Source organism: Myotis daubentonii, chromosome 16, assembly GCF_963259705.1.
Source record: "Myotis daubentonii chromosome 16, mMyoDau2.1, whole genome shotgun sequence".
Taxonomy (NCBI): domain Eukaryota; kingdom Metazoa; phylum Chordata; class Mammalia; order Chiroptera; family Vespertilionidae; genus Myotis; species Myotis daubentonii.
In genome coordinates, this window is record NC_081855.1 from 54,112,851 (window position 1) to 54,128,968 (window position 16,118).

Here is a 16,118-nt window from a genome sequence, read left to right on the forward strand (position 1 = left end):
GGAGTGGAAAAGGAGGGAGTCGGGTTGGTGAGTAGGTAAATGCTTTTGGTGCTAGTAGCTCCCAGGCTTTGAAATGTGCCTCCCCTAATAGGCCCACTTCCTTAAAAGATTTATTTTAAGGAAAAAAAGATTATCGGTGAACATTCAGCACAAAGAACTCTGATTTTATCTGCCCCAGGCAACAGTAACCATAATCACCAGGCAAATATTTATTAAGCATCTACTGTGTGCCTGGGACTGGACAGATAACCAGTAAGAACTGGTGAATGCCCTCAACACAAAACCAAGGGCTGAGAATATCTCCCCAAGGAGGGAGGGCCCCTGAGGTCTTGGGAGGAAACAAAGGGGGGAGGATGGGTGGCCCATCTGATTCCAGAACCACACTTAGCTGGTCTGGGGCAGTTCCCGACGAGCACAGGGTGGAGCTCGTTTCCATGGTGTCCACAAGCCTTTGCTGCTCTGTCCAGCCAGAGGCAGAGAAACCCCCTGGCCACCTTTGGCTGAGTAAACATCCCCAGGTCGCATCCGGTCCCCAAAGAAGCAGCCTCGATATCCAAGCACCCAGACTATGGCCATAACTATGCAGGCCCAGGGCGGGGGGAGGAGGGGGTGGGGGTGGGGTGCATCAGGCAAAGGCTGACCACAGGGACCTGAGCCCGTGTATGCGGGGCCTGCTCCCAAGGGGGCTGTAGCAGGTGGAGTATGGCCCAGGGCCAAAGGCACATGGTCCTTGCCCTCAAGAAGCTCACAGCCCAGGCCCCCTTTACCTTCACATTCAAGCACCGTGGGAGTGCGGTAGGACCACCTCCTAACCTGGTGCTTTGTAAACCCAGTGCCTATGAGGTCCGGGTCACACACTACCTTCCTGAGGAGCCCCAAGAAATAATCGGGCCGAAGGGCTTCACCACCAGGGCTGCTCCCCAAACCAGAAAGCGGCCAACTCCGTACATTTGGGGGGACAGAGGTTCCTACCACCGGTTGGCGCTGCCCCAGCGCTCCCCGTCCACCTGGCGGGCGAACAGCCTTACCCGGTCCTCCATATTTCAGACCAGAGGTGGAGGGCTCAGCTCGGGGCTGGGGAGCATGGGGTGCTAGGCTCGCGCGGCTTCTTGGAAAAGGGCCCGTGGGAGGGGGGGGCTCAGGGAGCTGGCGCCCACGCTCCAGTGGGGCGTCCTTTGGTCGAGGAGGCTGGCCTGTGCCCCCTCATCAGATGCAAGGGGATCTGGCGGTGGTTCTGCCTGACAGCCGGCCACCTCTGGGCTCCTAAGGGCCCTAGAGATGTTGTTCCAGCGGTTCTCAACCTGTGGGTCGCCACCCCTTTGGGGCTCGAACGACCCTTTCACAGGGGTCGCCTAAGACCATCGGAAAACACATATTGAATATATAATTGCATATTGTTTTTGTGATTAATCACTATGCTTTAATTAGTTTCAATTTGTAACAATGAAACTACATCCTGCATATCAGATATTTACATGACGATTCATAACAGTAGCAACATTACAGTTATGAAGTAGCAATGGGGGTCACCACAACATGAGGAACTGCATTAAAGGGTCGCGGCATTAGGAAGGTTGAGAACCACTGTGTTGTCGTCCCGTTAAGCATCCACAGCCCTTGGCCTTGGGCCCAGGCGGTGAGGCGTGACGTCTACTGCGCACGCGCGCCGAGCTCCGCGACGGCCCCGCCCCTGGTCCGCCTGGACCAACCCCGCCCCGCCCTCTGGGGCGGAGCTAAGCACGGCTTCCGCCGGAAGTCCGGGTTCCAGCGGGAAACCGTACCCAGCCGCTGGGGGCTGGGTGATGCAGCTCCCTCCTCCAGTGCCCGGTCGCTTCCGTGTCTTCCGCGCCCCAGTTTAGATTTTCACGCCCAACTCTTACCCAGTCCTGATCACACCACATCCCAGTGCCAGGTGCAAATCACTGCACCACCCGAAGCTAGGCGAGGAGCCTGTGTCCCGCCCGGGCCCGCCCTCGCCCTCGCCCTCGCCCGGGGCGGCCCAGGGAGGTCCCCGCCCGCCTTTCCGACCTCATCGGCCGCACTCTCCTACCTGTCCCCCGTGCACCCTCCGCCACCCCGGCCATGGCGCAGAAGCCGAAGGTAGACCCCCACGTCGGACGGCTGGGATACCTGCAGGCGCTGGTCACTGAATTCCAGGAGACGGAGAGCCAAGGTGAGAGCGACAGGATGGGGGTCCGGGGACAGGGCGGGGGTCCGCCCGCGACCCTCGCCCCGGACCTGGCTCCAGTGCCGCTTTTCCGCCGCAGACGCCAAGGAGCAAGTCCTGGCCAACCTCGCCAACTTCGCCTATGACCCCAGCAACTACCAGTATCTGCGACAGCTGCAGGTCCTGGATCTATTCCTCGATTCGCTGTCGGAGGAGAACGAGACCCTGGTGGAGTTTGCTATTGGTAAGGATGGGGCGGTCACGGATGCCTGATGGTGAGATACGCGAGTCCGAAGTGAGTCGTTGGGGAGAGACCTCGGGCAGTCCCTCACCGCAGTGGCAGCCTTCGGGGTGCGCACACGGTCCCGGTCGCAGCTAGCGGGACCCTCCGCATGCTGCCTTCCCACCTGCTTAGAGATGAGATCATAAATGAAGGGATGGATTGAAGCCGCTCGGAGAGAAAAATATTTAGAGTGCTCTTTTAAACATCTTTATTTTAATGTTTTCCTATCAAGGAAAGTAGGGGTGACTTAGGATGACTTATGGTCTAAGGCAGTGGTTCTCAACCTTCCTAATGCCGCGACCCTTTAATACAGTTCCTCCTGTTATGGTGACCCCCAACCATAAAATTATTTTCGTTGCTACTTCATAACTGTAATGTTGCTACTGTTATGAATCGTCATGTGAACATCTGATCTGCAGGATGTATTTTCATTGTTACAAATTGAACCTAATTAAAGCATAGTGATTCATCCCAAAAACAATATGTAATTATATATGTGTTTTCCGATGGTCTTAGGCGACCCCTGTGAAAGGGTCGTTCGACCCCCAAAGGGGTGGCGACCCACAGGTTGAGAACCGCTGGTCTAAGATCTATTGAATTATTCACTGGACAGGTAATTCTGGGGCATGAACTGTGAGCAAGGTCCTGTCCTATGTGCTGAAGAGATGGCGAACAAGTCGTGGGGAAAGGCCTTTGCCCGCAGGGAGAGGGGGAGGCAGATGGTGGGCAAACCAACCAAAAGGCTGAGGCTCTGAAGGACATTCACAGGATAAGACAAGGCAATAGGAGATGGGGCCGCTGCACTTCGGCCATCATGGGCAGGCGGACGTGATGGGTGGGAGACCCTGAAGCAGGGGACCCAGAGGAAGGCTGATGTGTCAGGACTAGTGAGGTTACAGAGGTGGCAGCACCAGAGACGGCTGGGAGGGGCTCAGATCTAGGCTTCGGGAAAGAGTTTGGAATTTATTCTGAAGGCAAACAAATTATTTTTTCAGCTGCATCTCTAAAAAAAATAACATTTTTCACCCTCGCCTGTTTGGCTCAGTAGATAGAGCGTCAGCCTGCAGACTGAAGGGTCCTGGGTTTCAAGGGCACATCCCCTTTAATTTCCTGTAACCTAGAAATTAGAGTGAAAGCCTTGATAGAATCAAGTAACACCCCCACCACCACCACCCTGCCAAATATATCATAGGTGAGTGTGATTGAAAATTTTGAAAGACCACCCATGTCTGCCCCTGATGTTTGTGGTATTGTGGCTAGAGTTCAAATGGAAGTCACCCCTGATCTTCTCACCACGACAGGTCTTCACACACGTGTGTGGACATCCCAATTCTGTTCACACCCCCCCACACACACACACCTGCCTGTGGCCTCTCCTTGGACTTAGTGTGCACACCAACCATGGGGTTCACCCTGGGAGTCAGGAATCCAGGAAAGGCCCACGCGCTGTGGGAGGAGGTTCAGGGCCTGGTGTGGGGAAGGGAGGACTTTGGGTGGGTTCCCTGGATTTTTTAGCCTGTGGAGCGGACCAGAGTGAGTCCCGCTAGAACTGAGCCAGGGGCAGGAGCCCCAGTGGGCTGGGTCTAAGAGAGCGGTGCTAGCGTATGTCTCGGCCCCTCGGGAAGATTATTACGCTAAATAAATATCCTGAAGGATTGCTACTTGAAGATTTTCGCCAGTGGCAGTCCTCCATCCCCTCCCTTTTTGTAACTCGGCTCCACAGCTTCCAGCATCTGAATGGTGGCCGTGGCCCCTGCAGAAGCACATGGCTAACCTCCGCCTGGGAGTGATAGAACTCCTCCCACTCAAGCTTCTGGCTCCGGATAAGAGTTGCCTAAAAAGAGCAGTCACCAGGGAAAGCTTTGACAGCATCAGGCACCAAGCAGGAGCACTCAGGGCCTGGCCCACGGAGCCGGGAGCTACGGGGAGATGTGGGCCTGCCCTGAGTTCTTGCTCTCCTGGGCAGCTTCCCTGTTTTCTTCTCCCAGCCACCTTTCTTTTTTCTTCCCTCCCTCCTCTCTCTCTCTCTCTCTCTCTTCCTCCCTCCTTCCCACCAGAGCACGGTTCTCAATCCCAAGAGCCTTGGCTTTCTCGGCCTTGAATCTCTTCCCCGGATCCCCTGCAGAGTAAATCTCTCTTTTCCTTATTATGGGTGACTTAAAGGAGAGCCAGTGCTACTTAGAAGGGTGTCTTGTTACCGCTGTCATTCTTTCTTCTCTTAATGTGCCTGGTGCTCGATGGGAAACACTGTCAGGCGCTTTCTCTGCTGTCGAAAGGCTCTGTGCTGCGCTTTGTCGTTTTGAATCTTTTCTCTCCGGTGGCAGGTCTGACACTGTGATCTCCATGAGGGCAGAGCCCATCTCCGCTGTTGTCTTGAATGCTCTGGCCTTGTGGTCTGGAGAAGGTGAGAGAAGGGCCCAGTAGGTGCAGGGACTGGCCACCAATCGCAAGGCGCGTAGTACTGAGCCCTCTGTACCGGTGATGAAACAGCACCTCAGTGAGGCGAGTCCCATTGCCTGAGGCTCACACTGAGCACTAACTGGAGCCAAATTCTGTGCCCAGGGGACCCGGCTGCCGGAGCCAATGCCGGAGTCCATTGTGTCTTCTCCCCTGGTTCCCATGGCACCTGGCCACCTCCAGCATATCCCTGGGATGGTTCTGGTGGCAAGTCGTCCCTGGCCCAGGTTCTAAGTGGAACTATCACCAGGAGATGGTACTGCTCAAGGTAGGACAGGGCGTGGGAAGTGAGTGAATTATGGGGGACCAGATATAAAGCCAGGATCTCAGCAAATACTTGAATGAGTATTCCGAGCTTGTGCCCCACATAAAAACTCTGGCAGCCTTTGGCATTAATTTGGAAATGTTTGCCCAAAGCACCATGGGTTGACGCTCAGGCATCCTATATGCTGCGTGTGCACACCTGCACCATCTTAGATGCCGTATGGAGACATAAAGGGACCAGGAGAGAATCCTCTACTTCTGTGAAAATTGGTTGAAATCTAGGACATCACAGAATACTTGACAGTCTTGTTACTAAAACAGGGTTCAAATAGGTTGCCTCCAAGAATTCAGGTTACATCTCTTTCCTGTGCTCTATTTCCTGTAATACACGTAGCTGCCACTAGATGGTGGTGGTGCTCAGTAAAAGGCAGGTATAGCTAAGTCCTCGGAGGCCCCTCTGGAAAACAGTATTTAGTAAAATTGAAGCTAGGCTACCTCATGACCCAGCAGTTACAGTCATCGGAGTAGGGCACATGCATATCCAGACACATGTGCAAAAATGGCACTAGCAAACTTGTAACAGACAAACTAGAAACAGTAAACAGCAGAATGGATACCAACATTGTGGGATGTTGCTACTATTTAGCAAGGTAAATGAACAGTCAACAACTACATGCAATAATGTTATAAATTTTTTAAAAATTTAAATTATTTTTTGTTAATCCTTATTCGAGGATATTTTGTCATTGATTTTTAAAGAGAGTAGAAGGGAGGGGGAGAGACAAAGAGAGAAACATCCATGTGAGAGAGACCCATCAATTGGTTGCCTCCAGCACACACCCTGCTCATGGCCAGGGATTGAGCCTGCAACCCTGATACGTGCCCTTCACCAGAATCGAACCCAGAACCCTTCAGTCTGTGGGTTGATGCTGTATCCACTGAGCCAAACGGGCTAGAGCAATAATGTTATAAATGTAATGGTAAGCAAATGGTGCTAGACACAATAATACATACAGTGTGATTCCATGTCTATAAAGTCCCCAAAACAGGCAGAAATGTTTAGGGATGTGTGGAAAAGACAGGAATGGAGGGAGACTTCTTTAAAAACCCTATATTTTAAGTTAAAAAGATAAGAGGTCTGCTTAGTAAAAATTTTGTTATTAAATTATTACAAACCAGGAAAGTGTTTACCTCAGAGAGAATTGGTTCAGGAAGGGACACAGGCTCTGGATTGCTGATAGCGTTTTAGTTCTTGACCTGGGGGCTGGTTCCACAGGCATTTGCTTTATCATTGTCAAACTGACCTGTGTGTGTCAGCCCTTTGCTGTGTGTGTGTTTGCAGGTATGGCCCTCTGCCAGCCTCTGGGGCTGTGAACAGGTGCCTTGTTGATCCACATCTGTGCGCCAGGGAGGGGCCTCAATCACATTATTTCATTCTCTCTGCCCATTTTATTGATGAAGAAACCAAGGCTTAGAGACATTGAGTTGCTTGCTCTGGTCGCCTAAATCCTCAGTGGCAGAACTGGTTCTGACTGGGTCTGCCCACCACGGAGCCCTTGATCCGTCCTCATCCTCTGGGCTCCGCCCGTACATCCTTCTCCCACTGATCCGTCAGGCTCCCGCGGTCTTGCAGCTTCTGCTTCAGTTCCTCAGCCACCCACCGGGGGCAGGCTCCCCTTACAGGATGGAGGTGGTGTTGAGGTTCTCACCCACTGCTCCCTTCCTCGCTGGCCCCAGGCTGGCCTCATGGGGACCAGGGCAGCCTCCACCATCTTTCCTGACTTACAGAGACCCAATTCCCCATCTCTTCGTTCTAGGCACAAGTAGTGTGTGAGTGTGTGAGAGAGAGCACATGTGCGTGCACGTATACGTGTGTGTTTGAGTGTTATTAATTTATGTGAATGCATAATTGATTCACATGGTACAAAATTTAAAAGGTATTGAAAGGTAACTCCCTCGCTAGCCTTCTCTGTAGCTCACCACTGTTACTAGTTTCTTAAATATTTTTTGGAATTTACAAACATGTATATATCTATATGAATATATTTTTGCCTGTTCTGCACATGTGGTAGTATACTATATCTATATCTGCTTGCCTTTTTTTTTTTTTTTTTAACTTAGCAGCATATCTTAACACTCCTGCAGTGTCAGTCATTCTGTAAAGCGGCCTGGTGTTTATTTCCTGGCATGGAGGCACTGAGGCTTAGCCACGCTTAGGGATGGGTGTTTAGCTGCTTTCCATTTTGCCAACACAATCAGTGTTTCAGTAGATACCTTATTGGAGTTTCATTTCTTACTTGTGGGTCTATATCTGTAGGATAAATGTCTTAAAATTCATCAGTTTAAGTCAAAACTCTATTACAGGGTTTTAAAGAAGTCTCCCTCCATTCCTGTCTCTTCTACAGCCCTCTCCTCATGAAGAACCAGCAAATGTGAGCATCTATATTATAAAAGGCCTGTGGCCCTGACACCGTAACGGCCAAAAACTGGCGTGGGTGGGCGGGGCTGCGTGGTGTGCTTCTAGTATACATATATTTGTCCCTCACACCTCCCTTCTTCTACATAATGGTCGCTTTTTTAATATACTGTTCTGTCCCCCAAATTTGAAATTTCAGAAAGAACCATTTTCAAGATGCTAAAGTAAAACCCAAGAACAAATAGTCCCAAGAACAAAAAACCCAAGAACAAATGAAGATTTTTGACTTGGGACGGACTGTGGCCAGCCCAGGGCAGGCGGGTCCTCAGAGGTAGTAATGTCTTGGGCTATCTCTCCAAGGCCCCGCCTCGCCTCCAGGCACCAGGTGCTGGCTAAGCATGTGTCAGCATGACCTCATTTAATCCCTGGGACAATCCTGGCTCTCCCAGCAACAGGCCCTACTTGCTGTGTGACCCAAAGTCACCTACCTGACCTCTGAGAGCCTCCAGCTTTCTCATCCCGGGCCGCATTTGGGGGTTTCTCTTTTGCCTCTCCCAGGGGTTTCTGTGGTTCCCTGTGTCTAGAAGGGCCCTTCTTTTGCCTCTTGTCTTCTTTTCTTTTTCTCTCCTGTCTGGTTTGTCCAAAACGTCCACCAGCCAGTTGAGACTCGTTCTCGTTTTTGCTTGGTAACCATTTTTAAATTGCAGGCTGGTGAACATACGGTACATCGCACATACCTTAAGTACAGTGGATGTACGTCAATGTAACCAGCCCTAACCGGGTTTTAGAAAGGTCCCTCGTGCCCTCTCCCAGTTAGTGTCTCCCCCCCAAGGTAACCACTAGCCTAACCTCTATCCCCATGGATTACTTTAGCCTATTCTTTTTTTTTTTTAAATATATTTTATTGATTTTTTACAGAGAGGAAGGGAGAGGGATTGAGAGCTAGAAACATTGATGAGAGAGAAACATCGATCAGCTGCCTCCTGCACACCCCCCACTGGGGATGTGCCCGCAACCAAGGTACATGCCCTTGACCGGAATCGAACCTGGGACCCTTCAGTCCGCAGGCCGACGCTCTATCCACTGAGCCAAACCGGTCAGGGCACTTTAGCCTATTCTTGAACTTCATATTAGTGGGATCATGCAGATGTATACTATTTAAAAAAATATATATATTTTTTTATTTTTTTTTACTGATTTTAGAGGGGAAGGAAGAGGGAAAGAGAGGGGAAGGAAGAGGGAGTGAGAGAGAGAAACATCAATGATGAGAGAGAAGTATCAATCGATTGCCTGCACACCCCCTACTGAGGATGGAGCCTGCAGCCCCTGCCATATGCCCTGACCCGGCATCAATCCGGTGACTCTTGGTTCGTGGGTCGACGATCAACCACTGAGCCACGCAGGCCAGTCAGGATGTGGACTCGTGTCTAGTTTCTTTCACTCAACGATGTATCGACCTAAGAAACATCCAAACCTGTAGGGAATTTTTATATTTGAGTCAAACTGACAATTGCTGAGAAGCAAAATCTCAATGGACTGAGAAAATGATCCAGAGAATGACAGTTTTACAGCTTATTTTATACATTAGAATCAAAGGAGGAGATGTAAGGGGCGGTTACCTGAAATTCATGGGTGGTGGATTAGGGAGGCGGGAGAAAGCCAAGTGGGGAATCTCTGAGAGTGATAAAGAATGAAACGGGTGCCGAAACCGGTTTGGCTCAGTGGATAGAGCGTCGGCCTGCGGACTGAAAGGTCCCGGGTTCGATTCCGGTCAAGGGCATGTACCTGGGTTGCGGGCATATCCCCAGTGGGAGATGTGCAGGAGGCAGCTGATCAATGTTTCTCTCTCATCGATGTTTCTGACTCTCTATCTCTCTCCCTTCCTCTCTGTAAAAAATCAATAAAATATATTTAAAAAAAAGAAAAAAAAAAAAAAAGAATGAAACGGGGCCGAAACCGGTTTGGCTCAGTGGATAGAGCGTCGGCCTGCGGACTGAAGGGTCCCAGGTTCGATTCCTGTCAAGGGCATGTACCTGGGTTGCGGGCATTTCCCCAGTAGGAGATGTACAGGAGGCAGCTGATCGATGTTTCTCTCTCATCGATGTTTCTAACTCTCTATCTCTCTCCCTTCCTCTCTGTAAAAAATCAATAAAATATATTTAAAAAAAAAAAAGAATGAAATGGGGACACTTCTTTACGTTGTAAACATTTGCAGCACATAGAGGTAGTGTGTGGGCAACAGGTCACAATGAAGGTTCTGTGGTCCTTGCTCTGGTGCTGCAAAGAATTACAGGAAAGGGTGGTCTGCTATCGCACATGCAGAAAGACAGCAGGCAGGCCCACTTAAGATGAAGACTGACCTTTGTCAAGGAAGGTCTGGGCCTAGGCTGTGACTGCCCGCCATGACCCACTTTTCGTTAGGAATTTCTGTGTTCAGATCATCCTGTGGTCCCTCTCCGTCTCTGCGTCTGCGGCCCACAGTGCACATTCAGTGTGTGGCCCCCTTTTCTTCCACAAATGTTTCTGACATTCATCCCAATTGTTAGGGTATTTTTTTTTAATCCTCACCTAAGGATATGTTTTACTGCTTTTAGAGAGACAGGGAGCTGGGGAGAGGGAGAGAGAAACATCATCAGTTGCCTCCCGTATGAGCTCCCACCAGGGATAGAACCCACATCCTAGGTATGTGGCCTCACTGGGAATCGAACCCGCAACCTTTTGGTGAATGGGACAACGCTCTAACCAACCACCCAGCCAGGGCGAGTTCGTGTTTCTGAATGAATGTGCCCGATGTGTTCATCCATTCACCTGTTGTTGGAGATTTGAGTTGTTTCTAGTTTGGAGCCTTTATAAAAGAGCCCCCCCCCCACCCGCCGTGTTTGGACCCAGGCACTTGTGAGCTCTGGAAGGTACCTGATCCATCCTTGGAGGCTCCCAGGCCTGCAACTGGGGCACAGGTAGGGCCTGCTCTCCTGAGGCCTCCTCCTGCCCCCACCCTGCAGGGCTGGCCATCTGGTTATCCCCTGGCTTTGGTGGCAGTGTCCCGCCCAGGCACTCCTGGGTGTGATGATGACTCACCAGCCAGAGAGTGATTGAGTCCTCATTGTCTCCTACTTTACAGCGAGATAAGTCCCATCCCCACCCCTGGGTTGCCTCTGCAGGGTAGATAGGAGGCTGGTTCACACTCTCAGGGCAGGAGACGGTGCAGGTGTGTCTGAGAAGCCTGAGCCTCCCCAAGCATTTGCTCGTGTCCCCGTTCCTGGTCGAGCCTGGCACCTGCCCACAGCAGTTAGCTGTCCTTGGAGCTTCGGGACACCTTTCCCATGGATGTGGCAAAGGGCTTCCATCTTCTGGGGCTTTGGACGAGTTACTCCACAGCCTTGGCTTCTGCTGAAAAGGGGGTGAGGGTAATACTTTGTGGGGTTCATTCGTGTCCCCAGCATGTGTCCAGTGAGTTTCCGCAGCTGTAGGTGCCTGGGATACAGAGGGACACCAGAGAGTGGGGCCCTGCCTTATGGTGCCAGTGACGAGGACGGGCAGCAGTACAAAGACACTCAAGGGATGGCCCAGTGTGCCAAGTGCTACACGGGTGAATGGGCACGGAGGGAAGATTGACAGGAAGGCCTGTGGGTGTCCAGTAGGCAGGGACCTCTCCATCAGAGCCTTGTCCCCCTCTTCCTGACCTCAGGAACGCCACTCAGCCCCTTGCCTCCCTCAGATGCACCCTGTCTGGGAGCCACAGCCCGGATCCAGAACTACGGGGGGTCCAAGGTGGGCTGGGTCTCAGGGAGCCATCCCATGCAGCCCCCAACCCTCTGCAAGTCAACCCTTTCCTCCCCTCACTGCTTAAAAACCTTCCAACAAATATTCCGGGAGTGCCCCTTGGGTCAGGCACCAAAGAAGACAGCCGAGGCTTGTTTTTTTTGTTTTTTAACCAAAGAACGTGTGAGCATTTAATGAACTTCCCTCTATGTGGCTTCAAACTATCAGGACACAGCCCGGCCTGGGTGGTTCAGTGATTGAGCATTGACCTATGAACCAGGAGGTCACGGTTCGATTCCTGGTCAGGGCACATGCTGGGCACATGCAAGCTTGATTCCTGGTAGGGGAGGGGGCGTGCAGGAGGCAGCTGATCAGTGATTCTCTCTCATCATTGATGCTTCTCTCTCTCTCTCTCTCTGTCTCTCTCTCTCTCTCTCTCTCTCTCCCCCTCCCCCCTCCCTTCCTCTCTGAAGTCAATAAAAATATCTTTTAAAAAAACCCACAAAAAACTATCAGGACACACACACACACACACACACACACACACACACACACACACACACCTTAATCTTCTCCTCAGCCCTTCTGCTGAAGAACTTGGCCTCCATGGTGACAGGCTGCTGTGGGAGCCTCCCCTTCCCCAGGACTCTAGTAGGGACCGCACGTCAGTGATAACAGCTCCACTCTTCTGCTCACCGACCACGGTTATCGAGGCTGACAGTTGGGCAGAAGCTCTGGGTCCTCTTTAAGTGCTCATGCCTCAGTTTTCCCACCGGAGCCCAGACGGTGACCCTGGGAGTTGGGCCTGTGATGACGCAAGGCACCCGCAGTACCTCGGCCTCCGGGTGCTTCCTGTGCTGGCCGATGCGGCCGTGGCTCACACGGCCCCCAGCTTTCCGGGTCTTCCTCCGTCTGGGTGGCAAGTCGTTGGGTGGCTGGGATGCAAGAGGAAGCTGAGGTCTTGGTGGCAGACACGCAGCTGCTAGTGGGGCCTGGCAGGCAGTGACAGAAAAACGGTCCGCAAAGACGCCTTCTCAAGTGTTCTGAGCACATGAGAAAATGGATCGGGGTGGTGAGGGGTCCCCCAGACCCGGCAGGGAGTGGCTGGTGGGGTGCTCCAGGGAACCCTCACTGGTGAGGGAGCAGAGGGTGCTGGTTACCAGCAAGAGGGTGGCAGTTTGTGAAGATCTGGGGCCAAAAGGTCCCAGGGTTGGTAACTGTTTTTTACTTTTAAAAGAAGTGTATCAACCATTGAACTGGCTGGACCGAGAGGTAAGTGCCCACTTTCAGGCTAGGCTGTGGCAGGCAGGCCTTTCTGGGAAACAGAATGGGCTTTGGATCCCTTGTCCCTGGGCCACCTTCTCACAGGCCCGGGCCCTTCCCTGAGCCTCAGTGGGCAGAGAGAAGCAGAAAGGGGAGAAGGGAGGCCAGGGCTGAAGCTTCCAGACTTACCTTGCTCTCCCCCAGGAGGCCTCTGCAACCTGTGCTCAGACAGGGCCAACAAGGAGCACATCCTGCAGACAGGGGGCGTCCCGCTCATCATCAACTGCCTGTCCAGCCCCAACGAGGAGACTGTGCTGTCCGCTGTCACCACCATCATGTACCTGAGCTCGCCAGGCCCCGGCTCCCACCCCGAGCTGACCGCCACGCCCGTGGTCCAGTGCATGCTGCGCTTCTCTCTCTCGGCCAACACGCGGCTCCGGAACCTGGCCCAGGTCTTCCTGGAAGACTTCTGTTCCCCGAGCCAGGTGGCCGAAGCCCGCCGCCGGCCGGCTCACTCTGCCCTGGGCATCCCACTGCCAAGGACCGAGGCCCCACAGCAGCCCTGACCCACGGAGACCTCGGGGCCGCGGTTCTCTCACTGCCGGAGACAAGACCGAGATCCTGGTGGGGGCTGGGAAGCAGGAGCAGCTTGGCTCCCACTGAGCACTTTCCCCCACTTGGTGCCTTTTCAGCCATTTTAAAGGTGAGTGTCCTCGGCCTGACAGGCACCGGCACAGGATGCAGGCGTTAGGAGATGAGTTGAGGAAGACAGACTTTGGGGTGTGGAGAAGGATGGCAAAGGCAGAGCCTCTTCCTAGGCTGTCCTCAACCAAGGGACGGCCCAGGGCCTGCCACTGATCCACCCACTGCCAGGCACTCCCTCCTGTAAGAAGCAACCAGGGCCCAAGATCCAGAGGCTTTTGCAGAAGGTGGTTCTGAGAGCAGCTGGGCCTGGGGCTTCGGGAAGCTGCCCGCACTTGAGGAGGTAGCCTGATCCCTTCACTGAGGGCCTGCGGTCATTGTGAGGAGCAGGAATGAGAAGCCTTGTTGTTAACAGTCTCAAGGCTTTGGGTAGCTGGGCACCGGCATAGTGGGTGTTGGCCCAGAGAGCTGTGGCCCAGGAGGAACCATTTATCCACACAGGCCATTTGCCAGGCGCAATGGGAGGGCTTCAAGGATGAAGACGTGGTCCCTGCGCCTATGTGACGCAGCCCAATGTCTGTAAACGTGACCATCAGGCATTAAGACCCAGGCCACGAGGGTGATGACATCAGAACACAGGCACAAACCCTCGGAGCTGCGTCTTATCCCCACCCCCCCATGGTCCTCGCCTGAAAGCCCTGCCATCGGGGCTCAGTGACGGGGAGTCCTTGGCCCTGGAAATGCGTCTCAGGAGGCTTTGGGGATGCAGGTGGAGTGGTGTGCAGGGAGACAGGACCAGATACTGACCGAAAGTGTGTGGCTCGTCGTCCAGTGTATGCTGGTCAGCACAGGGAAGGGGTGTGGGGCACCCATGGGAAGCTGGGGTTCAGGAGTGGCGGGGAGTCCTGGTCATCTGTACTCCCTTAAGGTTGACCTCTCACATGACCAAGGGAGGGCAGCTGCGAGGGAATGGCATCCAGGGGGCAGGGAGGTGGGGCAGGTCCTGGGGCCTCTGGGGGAGAGGGGGAAGGCCTCCATCAGCCTTCATTCCAACGGCAGCCCTCGGGCTCCTGCCCTTTCCTTTCCCAAATAAAGAGCCTGAACAGAGCAGTGAGCCAAACTGTTTTATTAACAGGTTCCTGACTGACTGCCCACCGTGTTTCCGTGCCGCCACCTCGGGAGGTGCCAGGTGGCTGGCCTGGGAGAGTAGAGGCTGCTGTGTCCTCTGCTCCCCAGCGCTGGGTCACCACACGAGGCTGCCCTGTCACTTAGCTCTGCTGGGCTTCCCTGCCGGCCTGTCTTCCCGTCCTTTAAGCACTGTCCACCGCCCCGGGGCCACGGCCGCGGTGTCCCGCTTGCTCTCTATGATCTCCCTCCAGTCGTCCCTCCACGAAAGCAGCCGCCTCTTTGTGGGGGGCAGCGCCAGGTGCTGGTTGTGACAGCAGGTGAACAAGATGTGCTCCCAGGCTGGGGTCTCCTCTTGGCCTGGGACGGGCACGGGAGAAAGGCAGCACGAGATCTGTGAACTGGTTGTTTCTGCGCCCTCTCCCCAATCCCCGCAGGCCAGATGCCTGGAGGTTCCCGAGAAAAACAGCTCCAACCTAGAATGGTGTCCTTGTCATCAATGAGCAGGTCCCCCAAGACCACCGTCTTGTCCCTCGTCAGGATGATGCGCTCCACAAACTGGGGCCCCAGATACTTGTCCACCCAGGAGAACTGTAGGGGGCACAGGCCTGTCAGTGGGGCCTCCTGGGCCCCTGAATTCAGGCCAGTGAGGAAGCAGAGTGAGTGGGGTCTGTGGCCTCTGACAGGCGGCTCCCCTCTCCCCCCACCCACCTCCTGGGCTTCTGCTGGTTTATTTAGAACCAGGACGTGGAAGGGGAGTTTGTCTCGAGGCGCCGGGGCGGCCGCACCTTCTCACCCACACAGTGCTCGTACTTCAACAGGGGGCTGGTGCAGATGAAGACCTCGGTGCTGCAGGGAAGGCCGGTTAGGCGGGGTGGTGCCAGCCCCCGCCCCTCCGCCCACCCCCCGGCCCTCCCCGCCTCCCTCACTCGTGCATGGCGTGCATCTCATGCATGGCTTCCAAGGCTCCGGGGACGGGCTCCAAGTCTAGGAAAAAGCCTGGGCTTTCATACACGCTGGCGACTTTGTCCTGAAAGATACAGTGTTCCCATCCTGGCTTCTGCCTCCGCAGATCTAGCCCCAGCGGGGCCCTCCAAGTCGGAGGTGGGGGCTGCCCCTATCCTGCTGTGAACTGTGTGTTCTGAAGTTAGACAGGAAGGGGGTGATCGGAAACGGAGCAGAGACCATCCGGCCCCAGCGGCGGGCTCCCCACTGGCAGGTGTCCTGTGGGGTCGGGGTTCCCGCTCCCGAGGATTTTGAGGTCACGGATCACCTCCGGGCGCCCTCCACCCCCACTCCCTACCGCCAGGTCCGGCCGCAGGGCTCGGTACTGCTCGCGGGCGAAGAAGCCGCGGCGCTCCTCCAGCGGCACGTGCGGCTCCTCGGGGAAGCGGCGGCGGAAGGCCCGCAGGAGGCCGCCCTCGAAGTCGGCCAGCACGCCGTCCATGTCCACCAGCACCCGCACGGGCCGCGCGCGCCGCGCCGCCATCGCCACCGCCATCGCCCTCGCCCTGCCCGAGCGCCGGGGCGAAAGGGGATCCGAGAGCGCGGGCCGCCGCTTCCGGAGCCGCGGGGGGCGGGGCCGCGGGCGCGCGAGGCCCAACCCCAACCCGGGCCGCGGCGCTCCACCTGCGGAGCCCGCGCCCGCAGCCCCGGCTCCTGCGAGGGCTGCACCCACCGGAGGCCGCGATCTCGGGCTCCCCGGAGCTGAATCAGCGAAAGCGCTGCGTGAGTCCAGC

General features: G+C 54.5%; 2 protein-coding genes across 11 annotated transcripts; one reads left to right on the forward strand and one right to left on the reverse strand.

The window, feature by feature from the left end:
* Positions 1-1,526: 1,526 nt before the first annotated feature.
* On the forward strand, positions 1,527-14,361 carry ARMC7 (armadillo repeat containing 7). Of its 10 annotated transcripts, none has more exons than XR_009449366.1 (5): positions 1,527-2,173; positions 2,268-2,411; positions 7,536-7,603; positions 7,787-7,972; positions 12,817-12,900. XR_009449366.1 is itself a non-coding variant. In XM_059671173.1 (5 exons), the coding sequence occupies exons 1-5, from the start codon at positions 2,083-2,085 to the stop codon at positions 13,361-13,363; spliced, it is 972 nt and encodes a 323-aa protein (XP_059527156.1). In that variant the 5' UTR covers positions 1,527-2,082; the 3' UTR covers positions 13,364-14,361. The 10 variants fall into 10 exon arrangements, 7 of the variants coding, with proteins under 7 accessions (XP_059527156.1, XP_059527157.1, XP_059527160.1 ...); XR_009449364.1 differs by having other exon boundaries at positions 7,577-7,603; XM_059671173.1 differs by lacking the exon at positions 7,787-7,972 and adding an exon at positions 5,013-5,175 and having other exon boundaries at positions 7,577-7,603; positions 12,817-14,361.
* Positions 14,362-14,365: 4 nt separating this feature from the next.
* Positions 14,366-15,950, reverse strand: NT5C (5', 3'-nucleotidase, cytosolic). The gene is made up of 5 exons (XM_059671181.1): positions 15,683-15,950; positions 15,309-15,409; positions 15,168-15,228; positions 14,856-14,970; positions 14,366-14,739 (listed from the first exon to the last, which is right to left on the reverse strand). Exons 1-5 carry the CDS (start codon positions 15,878-15,880, stop codon positions 14,519-14,521), a joined length of 696 nt encoding a protein of 231 aa, XP_059527164.1. The 5' UTR covers positions 15,881-15,950; the 3' UTR covers positions 14,366-14,518.
* Between the last annotated feature and the right edge of the window lie 168 nt (positions 15,951-16,118).

What these genes read in the sequence shown, in the direction of transcription:
- NT5C (XM_059671181.1), bottom strand. Translation starts at nt 15,880, where the DNA reads ATGGCGGTGGCGATGGCGGCGCGGCGCGCGCGGCCCGTGCGGGTGCTG. An exon ending in GAGATGCACGCCATGCACGA is followed by an intron (nt 15,229 to 15,308) that starts GTGAGGGAGGCG and finishes CCTTCCCTGCAG; the next exon opens with CACCGAGGTCTTCATCTGCA. An exon ending in AGCACTGTGTGGGTGAGAAG is followed by an intron (nt 14,971 to 15,167) that starts GTGCGGCCGCCC and finishes TGCCCCCTACAG; the next exon opens with TTCTCCTGGGTGGACAAGTA.
- ARMC7 (XM_059671173.1), top strand. Translation starts at nt 2,083, where the DNA reads ATGGCGCAGAAGCCGAAGGTAGACCCCCACGTCGGACGGCTGGGATAC. An exon ending in AGGAGATGGTACTGCTCAAG is followed by an intron (nt 5,176 to 7,576) that starts GTAGGACAGGGC and finishes TCTCTTCTACAG; the next exon opens with CCCTCTCCTCATGAAGAACC. An exon ending in CTCATGAAGAACCAGCAAAT is followed by an intron (nt 7,604 to 12,816) that starts GTGAGCATCTAT and finishes GCTCTCCCCCAG; the next exon opens with GAGGCCTCTGCAACCTGTGC.